The 14783-nt window shown below is 44.4% G+C and overlaps 2 protein-coding genes across 2 annotated transcripts; both read left to right on the forward strand.

Moving 5' to 3' along the window:
- The first annotated feature begins 1611 nt into the window (after positions 1-1611).
- LOC115970510 lies at positions 1612-2466 on the forward strand. The gene has a single exon (XM_031090137.1). It carries the CDS (start codon positions 1612-1614, stop codon positions 2464-2466), a length of 855 nt encoding a protein of 284 aa, XP_030945997.1.
- A 6-nt stretch (positions 2467-2472) lies between these two features.
- Positions 2473-6720, forward strand: LOC115970511 (protein NYNRIN-like). The gene is made up of 3 exons (XM_031090138.1): positions 2473-2787; positions 3013-5763; positions 6700-6720. Exons 1-3 carry the CDS (start codon positions 2473-2475, stop codon positions 6718-6720), a joined length of 3087 nt encoding a protein of 1028 aa, XP_030945998.1.
- Positions 6721-14783: the final 8063 nt, after the last annotated feature.

The raw sequence follows: 14783 nt of genomic DNA on the forward strand, positions 1-14783 counted from the left end.
ATGATGTCTTATGGGACAGGCACTCAAGTAGAGGCCCAGATGATCAACAAGTGTAGGGCCATTATCATTGGAAGGATGCTATATAAGAGAAGAAAACCCCCACGATCAAGGGATCGGAACGGGAGAGTAAAAAGCAAGGAAAAGAGAGAGGAAACGAGAGAAGTTCTATAAGAAAATTCAAGCTGTTATTTCAGGAACTGATATCCCAAGAAGCGTAATAAAACGTTCCCACGTTTATTCGGTTGCATGGCTTCCTGACAATTACGTGCACTCTGTCTTGACCTAGTTCTTCGACCCATCCTCTACACAAATTCATTGTTGAGGGTCTTTTGGGCCAGAGTAGCCTGCTCACTGGGCTTGGGCCCCAAAACACGTCCCTTACAATTGGCGCCGTCTGTGGTGAGAATTTGTGTCTCGACAAGTCAACGGCAAGAGATGGAAGGATCAGGCCCGCGCTAAGCCGGACATGCAGATTCTCAACGGCAGGACAATTTTCTAAATATCGAACAAGGGAACAACCAAGATAACCGACGAGAGGGAAGCGTGAACACCTCTCATACGAGTAAAAGCCGTTCAAAGGGAAAGGGTCATGCATCCCCTGAAAAAGACGATCGAAAGGCTTTACGAAAAGAGATTGACGATTTGAAGAAAAAGTTACGCCGAGCACAGCGGAAACGCCCTTTACCCTCTTCGGGCTCTAGCAATGACGGGGATAATGAATATCGGCGAAGATCAAACACCCCCCCGAGCGAGACCTTCTCCTACGAGGAAGAGAGACCCCGTAAACGCGGTCACAAGAGCCCATCTTATCAAGGCCTGGCCAACGATGCCATGAGTAAGGCCCTGGATCACATCTCCCAATCGCCGTTTACCCGCAGGATAGAGAGGGCAGCGCTACCTCGGCGGTTCCATCAACCAACGTACGCTATATACAATGGTCGGTCCGACCCAATGGAGCATGTGAGCCAATTTAACCAGAGGATGGCCGTCCACACCAGGGATGAGGCGTTAATGTGTAGGATATTCCCATCTAGCTTGGGGCCTATGGCGATGAGATGGTTCGATTCCCTCCAGCCGAATTCCATAGATTCCTTTAAACAGCTGACGCAGGCTTTCGGTTCCCGTTTCATCACCAGTACTAGAGTCCCTCGGCCCCTGGATTCCCTCCTATCCTTGTCCATGCGGGAAGGAGAGACGTTGAAGGCCTACTCAGATAGATACTGGGAAATGTATAATGAGGTCGAAACCGAAGGGAAATATGATGACGTCGCTATTAGTACGTTCAAAAGGGGCTTGCCGACTAAGCACGGCTTGAGAAAGTCCCTTACTGGAAAACCAGTCACCAGCGTGCGCCAACTCATGGACCGAATTGACAAGTATAAAAGGGTCGAGGAGGACTAGAATATGGGGAAGGGTAAAGCGAAGGCTGTCCCTCAAGAGAGGAGGGACTTCAGGTCGGAACGGTTTAACAACAGTAACAGGCCGAGAAGGGACTATGTAGAGCAGTCCGGATCTACTGGGGCTCAGGCAGTCTATGCCGTGTTCTGAGAACCTCCTCACAAAATCCTAGAGAAGGTGAAGTATGAGCCTTTCTTTCAGTGGCCAAACAAGATGTCCGGCTATCCTTCAAAGCGTAATCAGAACCTGTATTGCGAATACCATCAGGAGCCCGGTCACACTACTGATGATTGCAGGAACCTGAAGAATTATTTAGACCGGCTCGTCCGAGAAGGGAAGCTGAAACATCTGCTGCATCGCTCTGAAGGATGGCAAGAACCATCAAACAACGAGACCAGACAAAGTGCGTTGAGGCCGCCCATTGGCACAATTAACATCATTCTCGCCGCACCTGGAAGGACAGGCCCTGTCCCCTTCAGGGTAATGTCAGTGAGCAATCTCCCGACTAAGCCAGATGACAGGGAACCCAAGAGGGTCAGAGTGGGCACCACGCCATTGATTGGGTTCACGGACGAAGACAAACGAGGGACTATCCAACCCCATGATGATGCCCTGGTCGTGACGCTCAGGATAGGAGGTTACGACGTCAAAAGGGTGTTAGTTGATCAGGGCAGCGCTGTGGAGATAATGTACCCTGATTTGTATAAGGGAATGAACTTGAAGCAGGCAGACCTGTTACCATACGATTCCCCCCTTCTTAACTTTGAAGGAAAAGTAGTCATCCCGAAAGGCATGATTAAGTTGCCTGTCCAGACAGACTCGGAGGTGGTAGAAGTAAACTTCATTTTCGTAGATGCCTACTCCCCTTACACAGCCATCGTGGCCCGGCCATGGCTTCATACTCTGGGGGCTGTGTCGTCGACCTTGCACCAAAAGGTGAAATATCCGTCAGGAGGTCAGATCAAAGAGATAATAGGGGACCAGGGAGTTGCTAGGCAATGCATGGTGTCGGCAATCTTGCGGCAGCAGAATCGCATAACTACCCCGCCGGCCGAGAACGGTTTATAGCAATTAATGACTACGGTCCCAACTGCGGGCAGTGGAGGACCAGCCATGGAGGTGAGCTGCGAGGAGTTGGAGAAGGTACTTGTCGGATCTGACCCTGAAAGGTTTTTTCAAATTGGCTCGGAATTGTCACCCCAAGAGAAATCAGCACTGACTGCCTTCCTCCGACAGAATTTAGACGTATTTGCTTGGGACCCCTATGAGGCCCCCGGGGTAGACCCTGATTTCATCTGCCACCGCCTAAATGTGAACCCGGCCATAACCCCTAAGAGGCAAGCCCCTAGACGACCATCGAAGGAGCATACTGACGCCGTGATAGAAGAGGTCACAAGATTGAAGAAAGCAGGGGCTATCAAAGAGGTCTTCTATCCCGAGTGGTTAGCCAACACGGTGGTGGTGAGGAAGAAGAGTGGGAAATGGCGAGTCTGCGTAGACTTCACCGACCTAAACAAAGCATGCCCGAAGGATCCCTTCCCTATGCCCCGAATAGACCAGTTGGTAGATGCGACTGTCGGACATCCCAGAATGAGTTTCCTAGACGCTTTTCAGGGTTACCACCAGATACCCTTGGCCGCCGAAGACCAGAAGAAGACTGCTTTTGTCACCCCAGTTGGGAATTATCATTATAAAGTAATGCCCTTCGGCCTAAAAAATGCCGGGTCAACCTATCAGAGGATGATGACCAAGATGTTTGAACATCAGATGGGTAAGAACATTGAAGTGTACATAGACGACATGGTGGTTAAAAGCAAGCTGGCTCCCAACCATATTGATGACCTCGGAGACATTTTTCAAACACTAAGAAAGTATAAACTATGGCTGAATGCGACCAAATGCTCATTTGGAGTGGGATCTGGGAAGTTTTTGGGCTATATGGTGACTCACAGAGGCATTGAGGCTAACCCTGACCAAATAAGAGCCATCCATAACTTGCAGCCTCCTCGGAACCCAAAGGAGGTCCAGAAGCTTACTGGTATGATAGCGGCTTTAAACCGTTTCATCTCGCGCTCAGCAGATAGATGCAGGCCATTTTTTCTCCTATTGCACAAGTGGAAAGGGTTTGAGTGGGATGAGGAATGCGTGATTGCTTTCCAACAGCTAAAGGAGTACCTCACCCAGCCACCGATTATGTCCAGTCTCGAGGCCGACGAGGTTTTGTTTGCCTACATAGCAGTGGCTCCACATGCAGTAAGCTTGGTGCTGATCCGAGAAGACAACGGCATACAGCGACCAGTCTATTACGTCAGCAAGTCGCTACAGGAGGCAGAAACCCGTTACCTCCCCCTCGAAAAGGCTATCCTGGCCATCGTGCAGGCCACGAGAAAACTGCCCCACTATTTTCAAGCACACACGGTTGTGGTGTTAACTCAACTCCCCTTAAAATCCATCCTACGCAGCGCCGATTACACGAGTAGAATTGCAAAATGGGGAACTATTTTGGGCGCTTTTGACATTAAATACATGCCTCGCACCGCTATAAAGGGCCAGGTCCTCGCGGACCTGGTGGCAGAGTTTGCGGAGCCCGCATCAGAGGGAAAGGAAGTGTCGGACTTACTGGGGGCTGATGAGAAGATGATCAACACGGTCTCCCAGCATGAAAACACCTGGTGGAAAGTGCACGTCAATGGCGCAGCAAACCAAAGGGGCTCAGGGTTAGGACTTGTCCTGCTCTCACCTGAAGGGATAACCATAGAGAAGTCATTGAGACTCGGTTTTTCAGCCACGAATAACGAAGCCGAATACGAAGCACTACTGGAAGGAATGGGAATGATCCGGAAGTTGAGGGGAAAATCTGTAGACATGTTCTCAGATTCAAGACTTATTGTGGGGCAGATAAATGGGGACATGGAGGCAAAGGACGAAAGAATGCAGGAATATCTAGTTCGGGTTAAGCATCTACAGTCCCAATTTCATCACTTCCGCCTGACGCACGTACCCCGAAGTGGGAACACTCATGCTGATTCTCTTGCGACGTTGGCTACCTCCTCGGCTCAACCCCTACCCCGAGTCATTTTGGTGGAAGAGGTCCTCCGTCCATCAACAGAAAGGGCCAATGGGATTGGAATACATAACGTTAGGGCAGGACCGAGCTGGATGGACCCTATCGTTCTATACCTGAAGCACGACACCTTGCCAGATGATAGGGTTGAGGCTGGGAAAATCAGGAGAAAAGCTACCCGATTCTGGTTATCGGAGGACTCCAAGCTTTACAGACGCTCGTTTTCAGGGCCGTACTTGCTATGCGTGCACCCAGAGGCTGCGGAACTCATCCTGGAGGAGTTACATGAAGGAATTTGTGGAAGTCACACGGGGGGTAGGTCTTTGTCTCACAGACCCTTAACGCAGGGTTATTGGTGGCCGAGCATGAAAAAGGAAGCCATGGATTACGTGAAGAAGTGTGACCAATGCCAGAGGTTCGCTCCGAGCATACACCAGCCTGGTGGAGAGCTAAACCCGATGTCAAGTCCCTGGCCGTTCGCACAATGGGGCCTAGATATACTCGGTCCATTCCCCAAGGCAACAGGGAACAGGAGATTTCTTCTCGTCGGCACCGACTACTTCACCAAATGGGTAGAGGCAGAGGCGCTGGCAAATATTAGGGACGTCGATGTCAAGAAGTTTCTCTGGAAGAATATAGTCACCAGATTTGGCACCCCGCACACCCTGGTGTCGGACAACGGGCTCCAGTTTGATAGCAAAGCCTTCAGAAGGTACTGCAGCGAGTTGGGAATTGTTAACCGGTATTCCACGCCAGCTTACCCCCAAAGTAACGGCCAAGCAGAAGCCGTCAACAAGACCATATTGAACGGACTGAAAAAGAGACTGGATGACTCAAAGGGAAGATGGGTAGAAGAGCTAGCCCATGTCTTATGGACATACCGCACCACGCCTCGTAGGTCCACAAGGGAGACCCCTTTTTCACTGACCTACGGGGCCGAGGCCGTCATTCCGTTGGAGGTGAACTTCCCAACCCAGAGGACCACCACTTTTTGTCCCGCCACCAATGACAAACTTCTAGAAAAGAGCTTGGACCTCATCGACGAAAGAAGGGAAGGCGCGATGGTCCACCTAGCTAATTATCAGCAGAAGCTCAAGCAAGGCTATGACGCCAAGGTGAAGCCCAGGCCCTTGGTGCCCGGAGATCTAGTATTGAGGAAAGTCTTGGGCAATGCGAGGAACCCCACCTGGGGGAAGCTCGGACCAAATTGGGAGGGACCGTACCGCATCACTTCCGTAGCGGGCGTAGGAGCCTACTATTTAGAAGACTTGGATGAACGTGTAGTCCCACGCCCTTGGAATGTAAACAACCTGAAAAGGTACTGTTATTAATGAAAGATGTAAAATTTGATGCCGAATTGCTGTGCAGTTACTTGATCTAAGTGTTAAACAGAACCCAAGTCCTGCCTGGCTCTTCGGACCACAGACCTGGGGGAAATTAACCATCAAGCGTGCCAACTAAGCGTTAAACAGAACCCAAGTCCTGCCTGGCTCTTCGGACCACAGACTTGGGGGAAATTAACCATGAAGCGTGCCAACTAAGTGTTAAACAGAACCCAAGTCCTGCCTGGCTCTTCGGACCACAGACCTGGGGGAAATTAACCATCAAGCGTGCCAACTAAGCGTTAAACAGAACCCAAGTCCTGCCTGGCTCTTCGGACCACAGACCTGGGGGAAATTAACCATCAAGCGTGCCAACTAAGCGTTAAACAGAACCCAAGTCCTGCCTGGCTCTTCGGACCACAGACTTGGGGGAAATTAACCATGAAGCGTGCCAACTAAGTGTTAAACAGAACCCAAGTCCTGCCTGGCTCTTCGGACCACAGACCTGGGGGAAATTAACCATCAAGCGTGCCAACTAAACGTTAAACAGAACCCAAGTCCTGCCTGGCTCTTTGGACCACAGACCTGGGGGAAATTAACCATGAAGCGTGCCAACTAAGTGTTAAACAGAACCCAAGTCCTGCCTGGCTCTTCGGACCACAGACTTGGGGGAAATTAACTACAAATTGGTTCTCAAGAAGAGTTAAACAGAACTCAAGTCTTGCATGGCTCCTCGGACCACAGGCTTGGGGAAATAACCACAACATCGTTCTCCTTAAGTGTTAAATGGGGCCCAAATCCTAACTGGCTCTTCGGACCAGGGGCTGGGATAAAACAAGGTTCGCAGCCAATACAGCTAATTATTAACTATCGATCCATTCACGTATTCATTCATTTACGTTCAATTGTCAACAGTTAGCGACGGAACAGACATGAAAGCAAAAAAGAAGGAAGGCAAACACTAATATTTGAAAGAAAATAACCTTCATCATTAAAATCCCAAAAGTAATTCTGTTTACAAACCCTGATGAGGTAAAACAAAACGAGATACAAAAGGCGAGACTAACAGATCCTACACTAGTCTCCTAAGGGCCCTGAGCAGGATTGGGCTGATCATCAGCTACTTGGGTCCCCGGGGCAGCCCCCTTGGCTTGTGCGACGATTTCGTTGATAGAGAGGCTGTCCTCGGGTGGCTTGTCCTGCACGGTCTGCTCATTGCCCCCGACCTCGAGAATAGAGGAGTCAGCTGGAAGAGGCTCTTTGGAGGCGTCCTCGTCAGGGATTTCACGTACATCCTCTGGAAAAAAGATGTTCTCAGCATTCCTGAGATCAGAATCCACTGGGACATCTGCCCGATCCAGGGCTACATTCCAGGACGTGGTGATGTATTCCCTGCTGACAATGGCTACCTCCTCGGCAATCCTAGCCTCGGTATCATGCACTGCACGCTCGTACGAGGCCGCTACAGCCTTCTCAGCGGCCTCCCTTGCCAGACGGGCCTCCTCCTTGGTCTTTGCAAGCTCAGCCTTGAGCGTAGAGACCGCCTGCTGCTCCGCCGCAAGTTTCTCCTCAGACTGACGGAGATTTAAGCGCAGCTCCTCGGCTTGCTTTTCGGCATTCTTAACGCCGGCCTCCGCGCTCGCATGAGCCTTCTTCACCTCCTTCATTTCTTTATCCTGACGCTCAAAATTCAGTTTGAGGTCAGCAGTAGCCTTCTCGGCGGCATAGAGGGACTGAGCCTCCTTATGCAAGTCCTCGCGAGCCTTCTTGGCCCATTCCTCCGCAACGTAAATTTGCTGAGTAACCTGCGCTCAGAGGTAAATAAAAACCCTATTAAAACATAACGACAATAGGATGCGCAATATAGGCACGGGATAGAAGACTCCACTTACCATGGCCATGTCCCTCTTCAGTGACATGAAAAGTTCTGGCTGACGGGTCTTCCTGAGCCCCTCCATATCACGAGGCAAGAGAAGGGGTTGCTGCAGGGCCTCAGCCAAGTATGATGCCTGCTCTCGTTGAGACTCCCATAGGGTAGCATCCCAAGGGACCGGGGCACCGTCCAATTCAATCCGAGGTGACCATGTACGTTGTTCCCTACGAGTGGCTGCCTCGTCTCGAGTATTAGTGGACCTAGTCCTCTTATCACGGGACTCTCTCGTTTCTTTGCCCTTCTTCTGGGGCCCGGCCTTCTCGCGGCCAATCTCTCCCTCCTCCGTTTCCTCCACCTGCCTTTTTCGCCTTAAGTTAGGCATAGGCTACAGCGGCGGGTCAGACGAGGGGGGAAGGAGAGGAGGAGCAGGAGCCTTCTTGACAGCTTGTTCCTTTGGAGCATCCTTGGAGGACTGCCCTTTGCTCCTGTTTGACATAAGGCCCCTGAGGCCTGCCCTCAGCTTCAGGTCCATACCCTCTTCTTCAACTTCTTCACTGGTGTCAACCTGTGCGATGACTAGACCAGTATCAGGAGCCGCTGAAGCACGGTCAAGATCGGCGTCAGAGTCTGAGAGCTCTACTACCCTGGCCGATACTTCTCCTTCCTCGGGAAAATGGAACTGGTCTATTTGTTCTTCCAAGGATGAATGTGAAGAACCAGCCTCCTCCTCCGGGATAACCACTGGGGGAAAGGCTCGTTGGGGAGGCAGCCGAACAGGGGGTAAGTCTGATGAAGCAAAGAACCCCGATATGGATACGTCAATACGTGCCAATAGAGGACTGCCAGCCCTTATAGCTTGGCCGGGGTCCACCAAGGATCGAGTGAGAGGAACGTAGTCCAAAATCAGGGGAGCCGACCGCAATTGTCCGTCCTCACTCACGAAAATCTCAGATCGAAGGAGGAAGTTTAGAGCTGGAACGTTGACACAGCTCAGCCGAGGGGAAGTTCGCTGCTTGTCTGCAAAGGCCGTTAAAGGGTTTGTGTTAGTCCGAGGAGGCATGCAACGAAACCAACAAGTTTAAAAAAGAACAGAAAGAAAAGCAAAGGGGGGAAGAGCTCGAAACTAAGGTCCTCCCCATGGAATCTAAATCTATGACACCCCACCTGGCTCTCCTGCCCTAGTCGGACAGTGAAGGCCGTCATGCCATGGTCCGGAGACGATCAGATGGTCATCCTTCAAGCCTTTGCTGGACTTGGGAAGACAGGATATCAACCTCACTTCGTCGGTCCTGGACTTTAGGTAATATGAGTCGCCGAGCTTATGGCATTCATAAAGATGAACCACGTCTTGCCATGAAAGGCCGAGGTTCATCTGGTCGTTTAAGGCGTCGGTGCACCCCAGGATCCAGAACAGGTTCACGGTGCACTGGTGTGGGGCCAACCTATGACAACGTAGGTAGTCCCTAGTTATTCTCCCCATTGGAATCGTCATTCCTCCTTCCACGAAGGCTATCATTGGAATTGCGACTTCCCCCGTCCTTCTCCTGATAAGAATTTCCTCCAGGTGACAATACTCTAAACCTACCTCCGGTGGGATACGATACTTCGCCCTGAAGCCCGCCATACCGGCCGGAGTATTTACCATTTTTTCAAGCCTACCCATCCCTTCTAAACCTAGACAACGTGAAGGCTGTCTGCCTAATGACGAAAAACGAAGGAGAAGCGTGCACTTACGGGAAAGGCGCTTGACGGAATCTTCAAGAGAACGGCGGCGAAGGAGAGGATGCGCTGAAGGAGAAGGTTCTAAAGCGTTCTGAATGCTGGAGTATTCGTCAAAAGCGAGGAAGGAACGCCTTCCAAAGCCTTATATACTCAGAGGAAGTCGGACAGACACACTCCCGCCTAGAGTAAATGAAATGTTGTCCACCGTAGATCCGGTCCCCAACCGTAGGATTAAGAGAACGTAAAACTCCAAAAGCTGCGGTTACTTCCCCCAGGGTCAATAAATGCCTGCAGCATTAATAAGGCACGTGAAGGTATGCCTCCGCACGTGCAAAACATAGGCCACCAGTGAACCAACCAGTGGGTATCAAAATCCCACCTCTCCTCCTCGGATCACGAAGAAAGAGTCGAAATTTTGAGGGGCTATTGTGGGGGTTAAGCTTACCAGTCAACAGTGGGCCTTGACACCCGTGCAAGGCCCAATCACGACAAGAAGTGAGGACAAGGCCAAAGGGCTTCCAGCCCAACCCTGTTGGGCCGGGCCAGGCCCATTTAAGAGGCGTCCGAGGAGGAACATCTCCTCGGACGCATCAAATGGGGCTCCAACACAAACCCTTCACGTAGTGGGAAATCGTCCCAAATCGAAGGAGATTGCTGGACGCACAGGGGGGCAACCACAACTGCCGCATTAAATGCAAGGAAGCTACTTTTTCAGCTGCATTAATGTGGAGAGGACAGGAGAACAGTACTATCTTGGCCAGTGCAACTCACAGAAAAGGTGAATGATATCTTATGGGACAGGCACTCAAGTAGAGGCCCAGATGATCAACAAGTGTAGGGCCATTATCATTGGAAGGATGCTATATAAGAGAAGAAAACCCCCACGATCAAGGGATCGGAACGGGAGAGTAAAAAGCAAGGAAAAGAGAGAGGAAACGAGAGAAGTTCTATAAGAAAATTCAAGCTGTTATTTCAGGAACTGATATCCCAAGAAGCGTAATAAAACGTTCCCACGTTTATTCGGTTGCATGGCTTCCTGACAATTACGTGCACTCTGTCTTGACCTAGTTCTTCGGCCCATCCTCTACACAAATTCATTGTTGAGGGTCTTTTGGGCCAGAGTAGCCTGCTCACTGGGCTTGGGCCCCAAAACACGTCCCTTATAAGGTCATAATCCAAATCAAACACAACTAGGCTCCACAAAACCCAACATATTAGTAGACATTCTTCAAGCACGGCCTTAATGCAATCAGCTTCTTTATGTATGTAAAAAAATTTTTCGCTAGGAAAAGTTGTTACACACACTCAAAAAAATAACTAAAATAGTAACTTGAAGTTATAATTTCAAAGTTCGAAATCGTAACTAAATCACAATTATTAGTGTAATAAACATTGCTCATATTTTTATTGGTGTAGCCCCAAAACTTGGAAGTGAATTACTTGTCAAATTATTTAATTAAATAATTTGGAGACAAGCTAGGCCAAACTGGTTCAGTTGCAACGGTAATATAGAAAAACATAGATATAGTATAGTTATTCATTCAGGAAAGTTACCAAAAAAAAATTATGGAAAAGTTAAGAGAAAACTAAAAGAAATATTCAAGTTATGTATCTGGATATATGCTCTAACAGAGTTGTGGTCATTTGGAAGGTCCCTTTTCTTCCCACTATTTCTCCCTCTTGAAGAATAGATGGCCTATCCTTTGGTCTTTTTATAATTTTTTTTCCTAAACGTGTAATATTAAAGTATTAGCTTGACCATTTCAAATATCATAACTATGAAATATAATTTTAATGATTAGACTTAACTAGTTGTAGACTTTTGCAGCACGTAAATAAAAATTTAACTATTTGTTTATTTCGATAACTAAAAAAATGAAAATCATGTATGTAACTTATTAGTCTTAAACTCATTTTAAAATGAAATGGGTATTTTCTAACAAAGTATATATACTTGATACAATATATATATATATATATATATATATATATATTAGATTTTCTAAATTAAACTGTATATATTTATTGTTTGAAAGTATTTAAATTATGTAATTTTTTTTTCAAGAAGACATAATGCATTTTATATTCAATTATTATATAAGACAAGATATTTTGTAAATAATATAATGCATGGTTGAAATTTTTTTCTAATACTCCTTATAAATGGTTCACTCTTTATTCATCTTGAATAACCTAAAGACGAAGCAAATGTAAGTAAACTCTCTCTCTCTCTCTCTCTCTCTCTCTATATATATATATATATATATATATATATAATTTTATCAATAACATGTAGTTGCCAATGAAGCAGCTCCTCTTTTCATACAAACATCTCTTCTTAAAGCATCGCTACAATGGACCGAATTAGACTGAAATCGTATGCTAATATGGTTCAATGGGAAGTAATAATAAATTATATGTTCTAATTTTTAAATATTATATAGATTCTCATATATAATATGTATGCATGCATATTATATTTTGAATAAACAAAATAAATTCATTTTAACATAGAATAATATATATGAGATAATACATACTTTTATTTTTGGCTAAGTAAGTGAATGAAAAAATATAGGAAACACCATCTCCTTCATCAACTTTTAATGTATTTTACTTGAAATCACAACTAAAAAGTTGCGAAGAAGTTAATTGTGTATGTGTATATATATATATTCTAATTGTATTAAATGTTAAATAAGTTAATTTTTATAACATCTTATAGAATTATGCTGCCAAGAACATCGTAGCTCATTGACACATCTTAGGGCAGTAAAAAGCCAACTCAAGCCAGGTATTAAAATTTCTGATATATTCATTTAATTTAATTTCATACGTGAGTTGAGCCCAAATTCGAGTTCATCACCAAACAAAATTACACGTTCAAACTTGGTGATGAGCTTGAGCTCAATTAAAGGAGCATAGCCTTCAATTTTAGTTTTTGTTAAGGAATAAACTTTACTTTCAAACTAAAATAACTCAAATGAGTGACTAAATTTTAATATATAAAATAAATATTTAAACACAATCAAATTCTTAGAATAAATTATTCAATAGTTTAAGAATGATATCTTATCGTTGCACTTAATAGTTTATCACACTATTTATATTCATGACAAGACCTACTATTCATATGCGAGAAGGGAACACCCAAATCTTAGAATCATGGGTAGAGCCAGCAGGGGGCAAGAGGGAGCAATTGGCCCCCAAACTCCGTAAAAAAAGCCCTATAGTACTAACCATTGTGATATATATTCAAATGGGTTTGACTTACTTCTAATAATTTTTTAATTGGAATCTCTTTTTGTTTTAATCTGAAACTGTCACATCACCCACTAACTAAATAAAATATGGAGATTAAAATCTACTATTACTTGTCATTATATATTTAAAATAAAAAGAGATCTTTAGTTAAAAAATGACTAGAGATAAGCCAAATCCTATTCAAATATCCTTTAGAAGTTTGACCATTTTGAGAGAGAGAGAGAGAGAGAGAGAGAGAGAGAGAGAGAGAGAGAGAGAGAGAGAGAGAGAGAGAGAGCCCTTAAAGAAATAAACAATGTCCTACGTTTAACGTTTTGTTCCATTTTCACTATTCAAGTATTTTCACAATACTTTCATATCAAATCGTAAGTAATTAATTGATTTTTACCCACTAGTAACAGCTAATAACAACTTGTCATTTAAGATTTGTTGCGAAAGTATTGTGAAAATGTTGTAGACGTAGCATTCTTCTTCAAGCATTTGCCTTTCCTACTTATCCCATAAATGAATAGGAAAATGCTGCTTAAATTGTTTAGTTTTTTGGATAGGATGAAGCTTTTCTCTTCTTCTTTTTTTTTTTTCGTTTTTAGAATGGGATAAGATGAAACTAATAGTGAAATGCCGTGAGCAATTAAGATAATTTTTTTTTTTTTTTTATCATACAATTCATCAAAGAGTAGATTCCAACTCTTCATTATATTTTCTTCTCCTATATCTCTTCACTTTTTAACGGTTTTAAAATCTAAGTTTTTGCTATAAACTTAAATTTTAAATACTTTTTGACTTTCTTAAATTATTTAAATTTAAATACTTAAAATGGTAGAGAAATAAATATTGAATCCTACATATTTTAAGAAGCAATTAAGGTAATGAAACATGCATACAACTTTATAGGTATTTGCTATACTCTTAATACTTTTACAAGAATCTATTTTCTCATTTTATTTTAATGGATCAATTAGATGTATATGTATTTACATTACTCTCTTCTTTTAATTGCTAGTAATTAATTCTGAATTAGTTATTTTTGTTTCTTTATTTTAATGATATGAAAAATATATTTGTTATTACATTTCATGATTACAATTATTATTTATTTTGTTATTGTTAATTTGTGGTTGATTAACATATTTAGATTATTTTTATTTTTAATCTTGGCCTTCTTAAAATCAATCATTCTTTTGGCAGGCTTCACCTTCCCCACTAGTTTTGAAGAGAAGAGAGAAGCATCTACCTGCTCATTATGGAATTTAAAGAAAACATTATCTTAGGTTGAATTTGACGTATATTTGACTTACTGAAGCCTTATTTTTTTTAAGCTATTTGAGAGAGACAGAGACAGAGAGATGGTTTGATTTTTCTTTCATTACCTCCTACCCTTGACAAAGGCTCCTCAAGAGTAACTTACCAAGAAACCATAGCCAGAAATTTTTAATGTTGTGAAAATATTTTTTTTAGATGGGTTTGAATGTATGTATATTGGGCTGCTTCAAGCATAGCATGCAATCGCCAATCGGCTTCTTCCTGTAACAAATTTTTTGCTGTTTGGGCATTGTGTTTGTTGGTAGTCCTGGAACTTGGGAGTGACTTACTTGTCAAATTAAGTAAATAAATACTTTGAAGACAAGCTGAAGGAGGTTGAGCTGGCCAGTTCAGTTGCATCGGACGTGTGGAAAAACATGGTAGTTGCTGTCATTGCAATTGATATTCATTCAGAGGAGTTACCATAAGAAATTATGGAAAAGTTTAGAAAACTGTAAAAAAATTTCAGGTTTTGTATCTGGATGCTCTAATAGAGTTGTGCTTATTTTGAAAGGTTCTTTTTCTTCCCAATATTTCCCCTTATTGAAGAGCAGAGATGACCTATCACTCTCGGTCATTTTATAAAAAGTTATCCTAACATGCATTATGAAGTGTTAGTTTAACCATTTCAAATCTCTTTAGTATGAAGTATTAGTTTGACCTCTTCAAATCTCTTCATTCATATATTTTGGTGTGAGGAGTGTACGGGGAGGGGCGTATATAGCCAGTGTGTTTCTCAAAATTTTGATATAGACATAGTAACGGCTCCAGGATTTTTTTTCCTAGGCGGTTAATAAGAAGATACATCTTGGGTAAAATATGAATCTTCCAATCTGCA

The sequence above is a fragment of the Quercus lobata genome, chromosome 12 (genome assembly GCF_001633185.2).
Source record: "Quercus lobata isolate SW786 chromosome 12, ValleyOak3.0 Primary Assembly, whole genome shotgun sequence".
Classification (NCBI taxonomy): Eukaryota; Viridiplantae; Streptophyta; class Magnoliopsida; order Fagales; family Fagaceae; genus Quercus; species Quercus lobata.

What these genes read in the sequence shown, in the direction of transcription:
- LOC115970510 (XM_031090137.1), top strand. Translation starts at nt 1,612, where the DNA reads ATGTCCGGCTATCCTTCAAAGCGTAATCAGAACCTGTATTGCGAATAC.
- LOC115970511 (XM_031090138.1), top strand. Translation starts at nt 2,473, where the DNA reads ATGACTACGGTCCCAACTGCGGGCAGTGGAGGACCAGCCATGGAGGTG. An exon ending in CTGACGCCGTGATAGAAGAG is followed by an intron (nt 2,788 to 3,012) that starts GTCACAAGATTG and finishes GACGCTTTTCAG; the next exon opens with GGTTACCACCAGATACCCTT. An exon ending in TAGTCCCACGCCCTTGGAAT is followed by an intron (nt 5,764 to 6,699) that starts GTAAACAACCTG and finishes AATTGTCAACAG; the next exon opens with TTAGCGACGGAACAGACATG.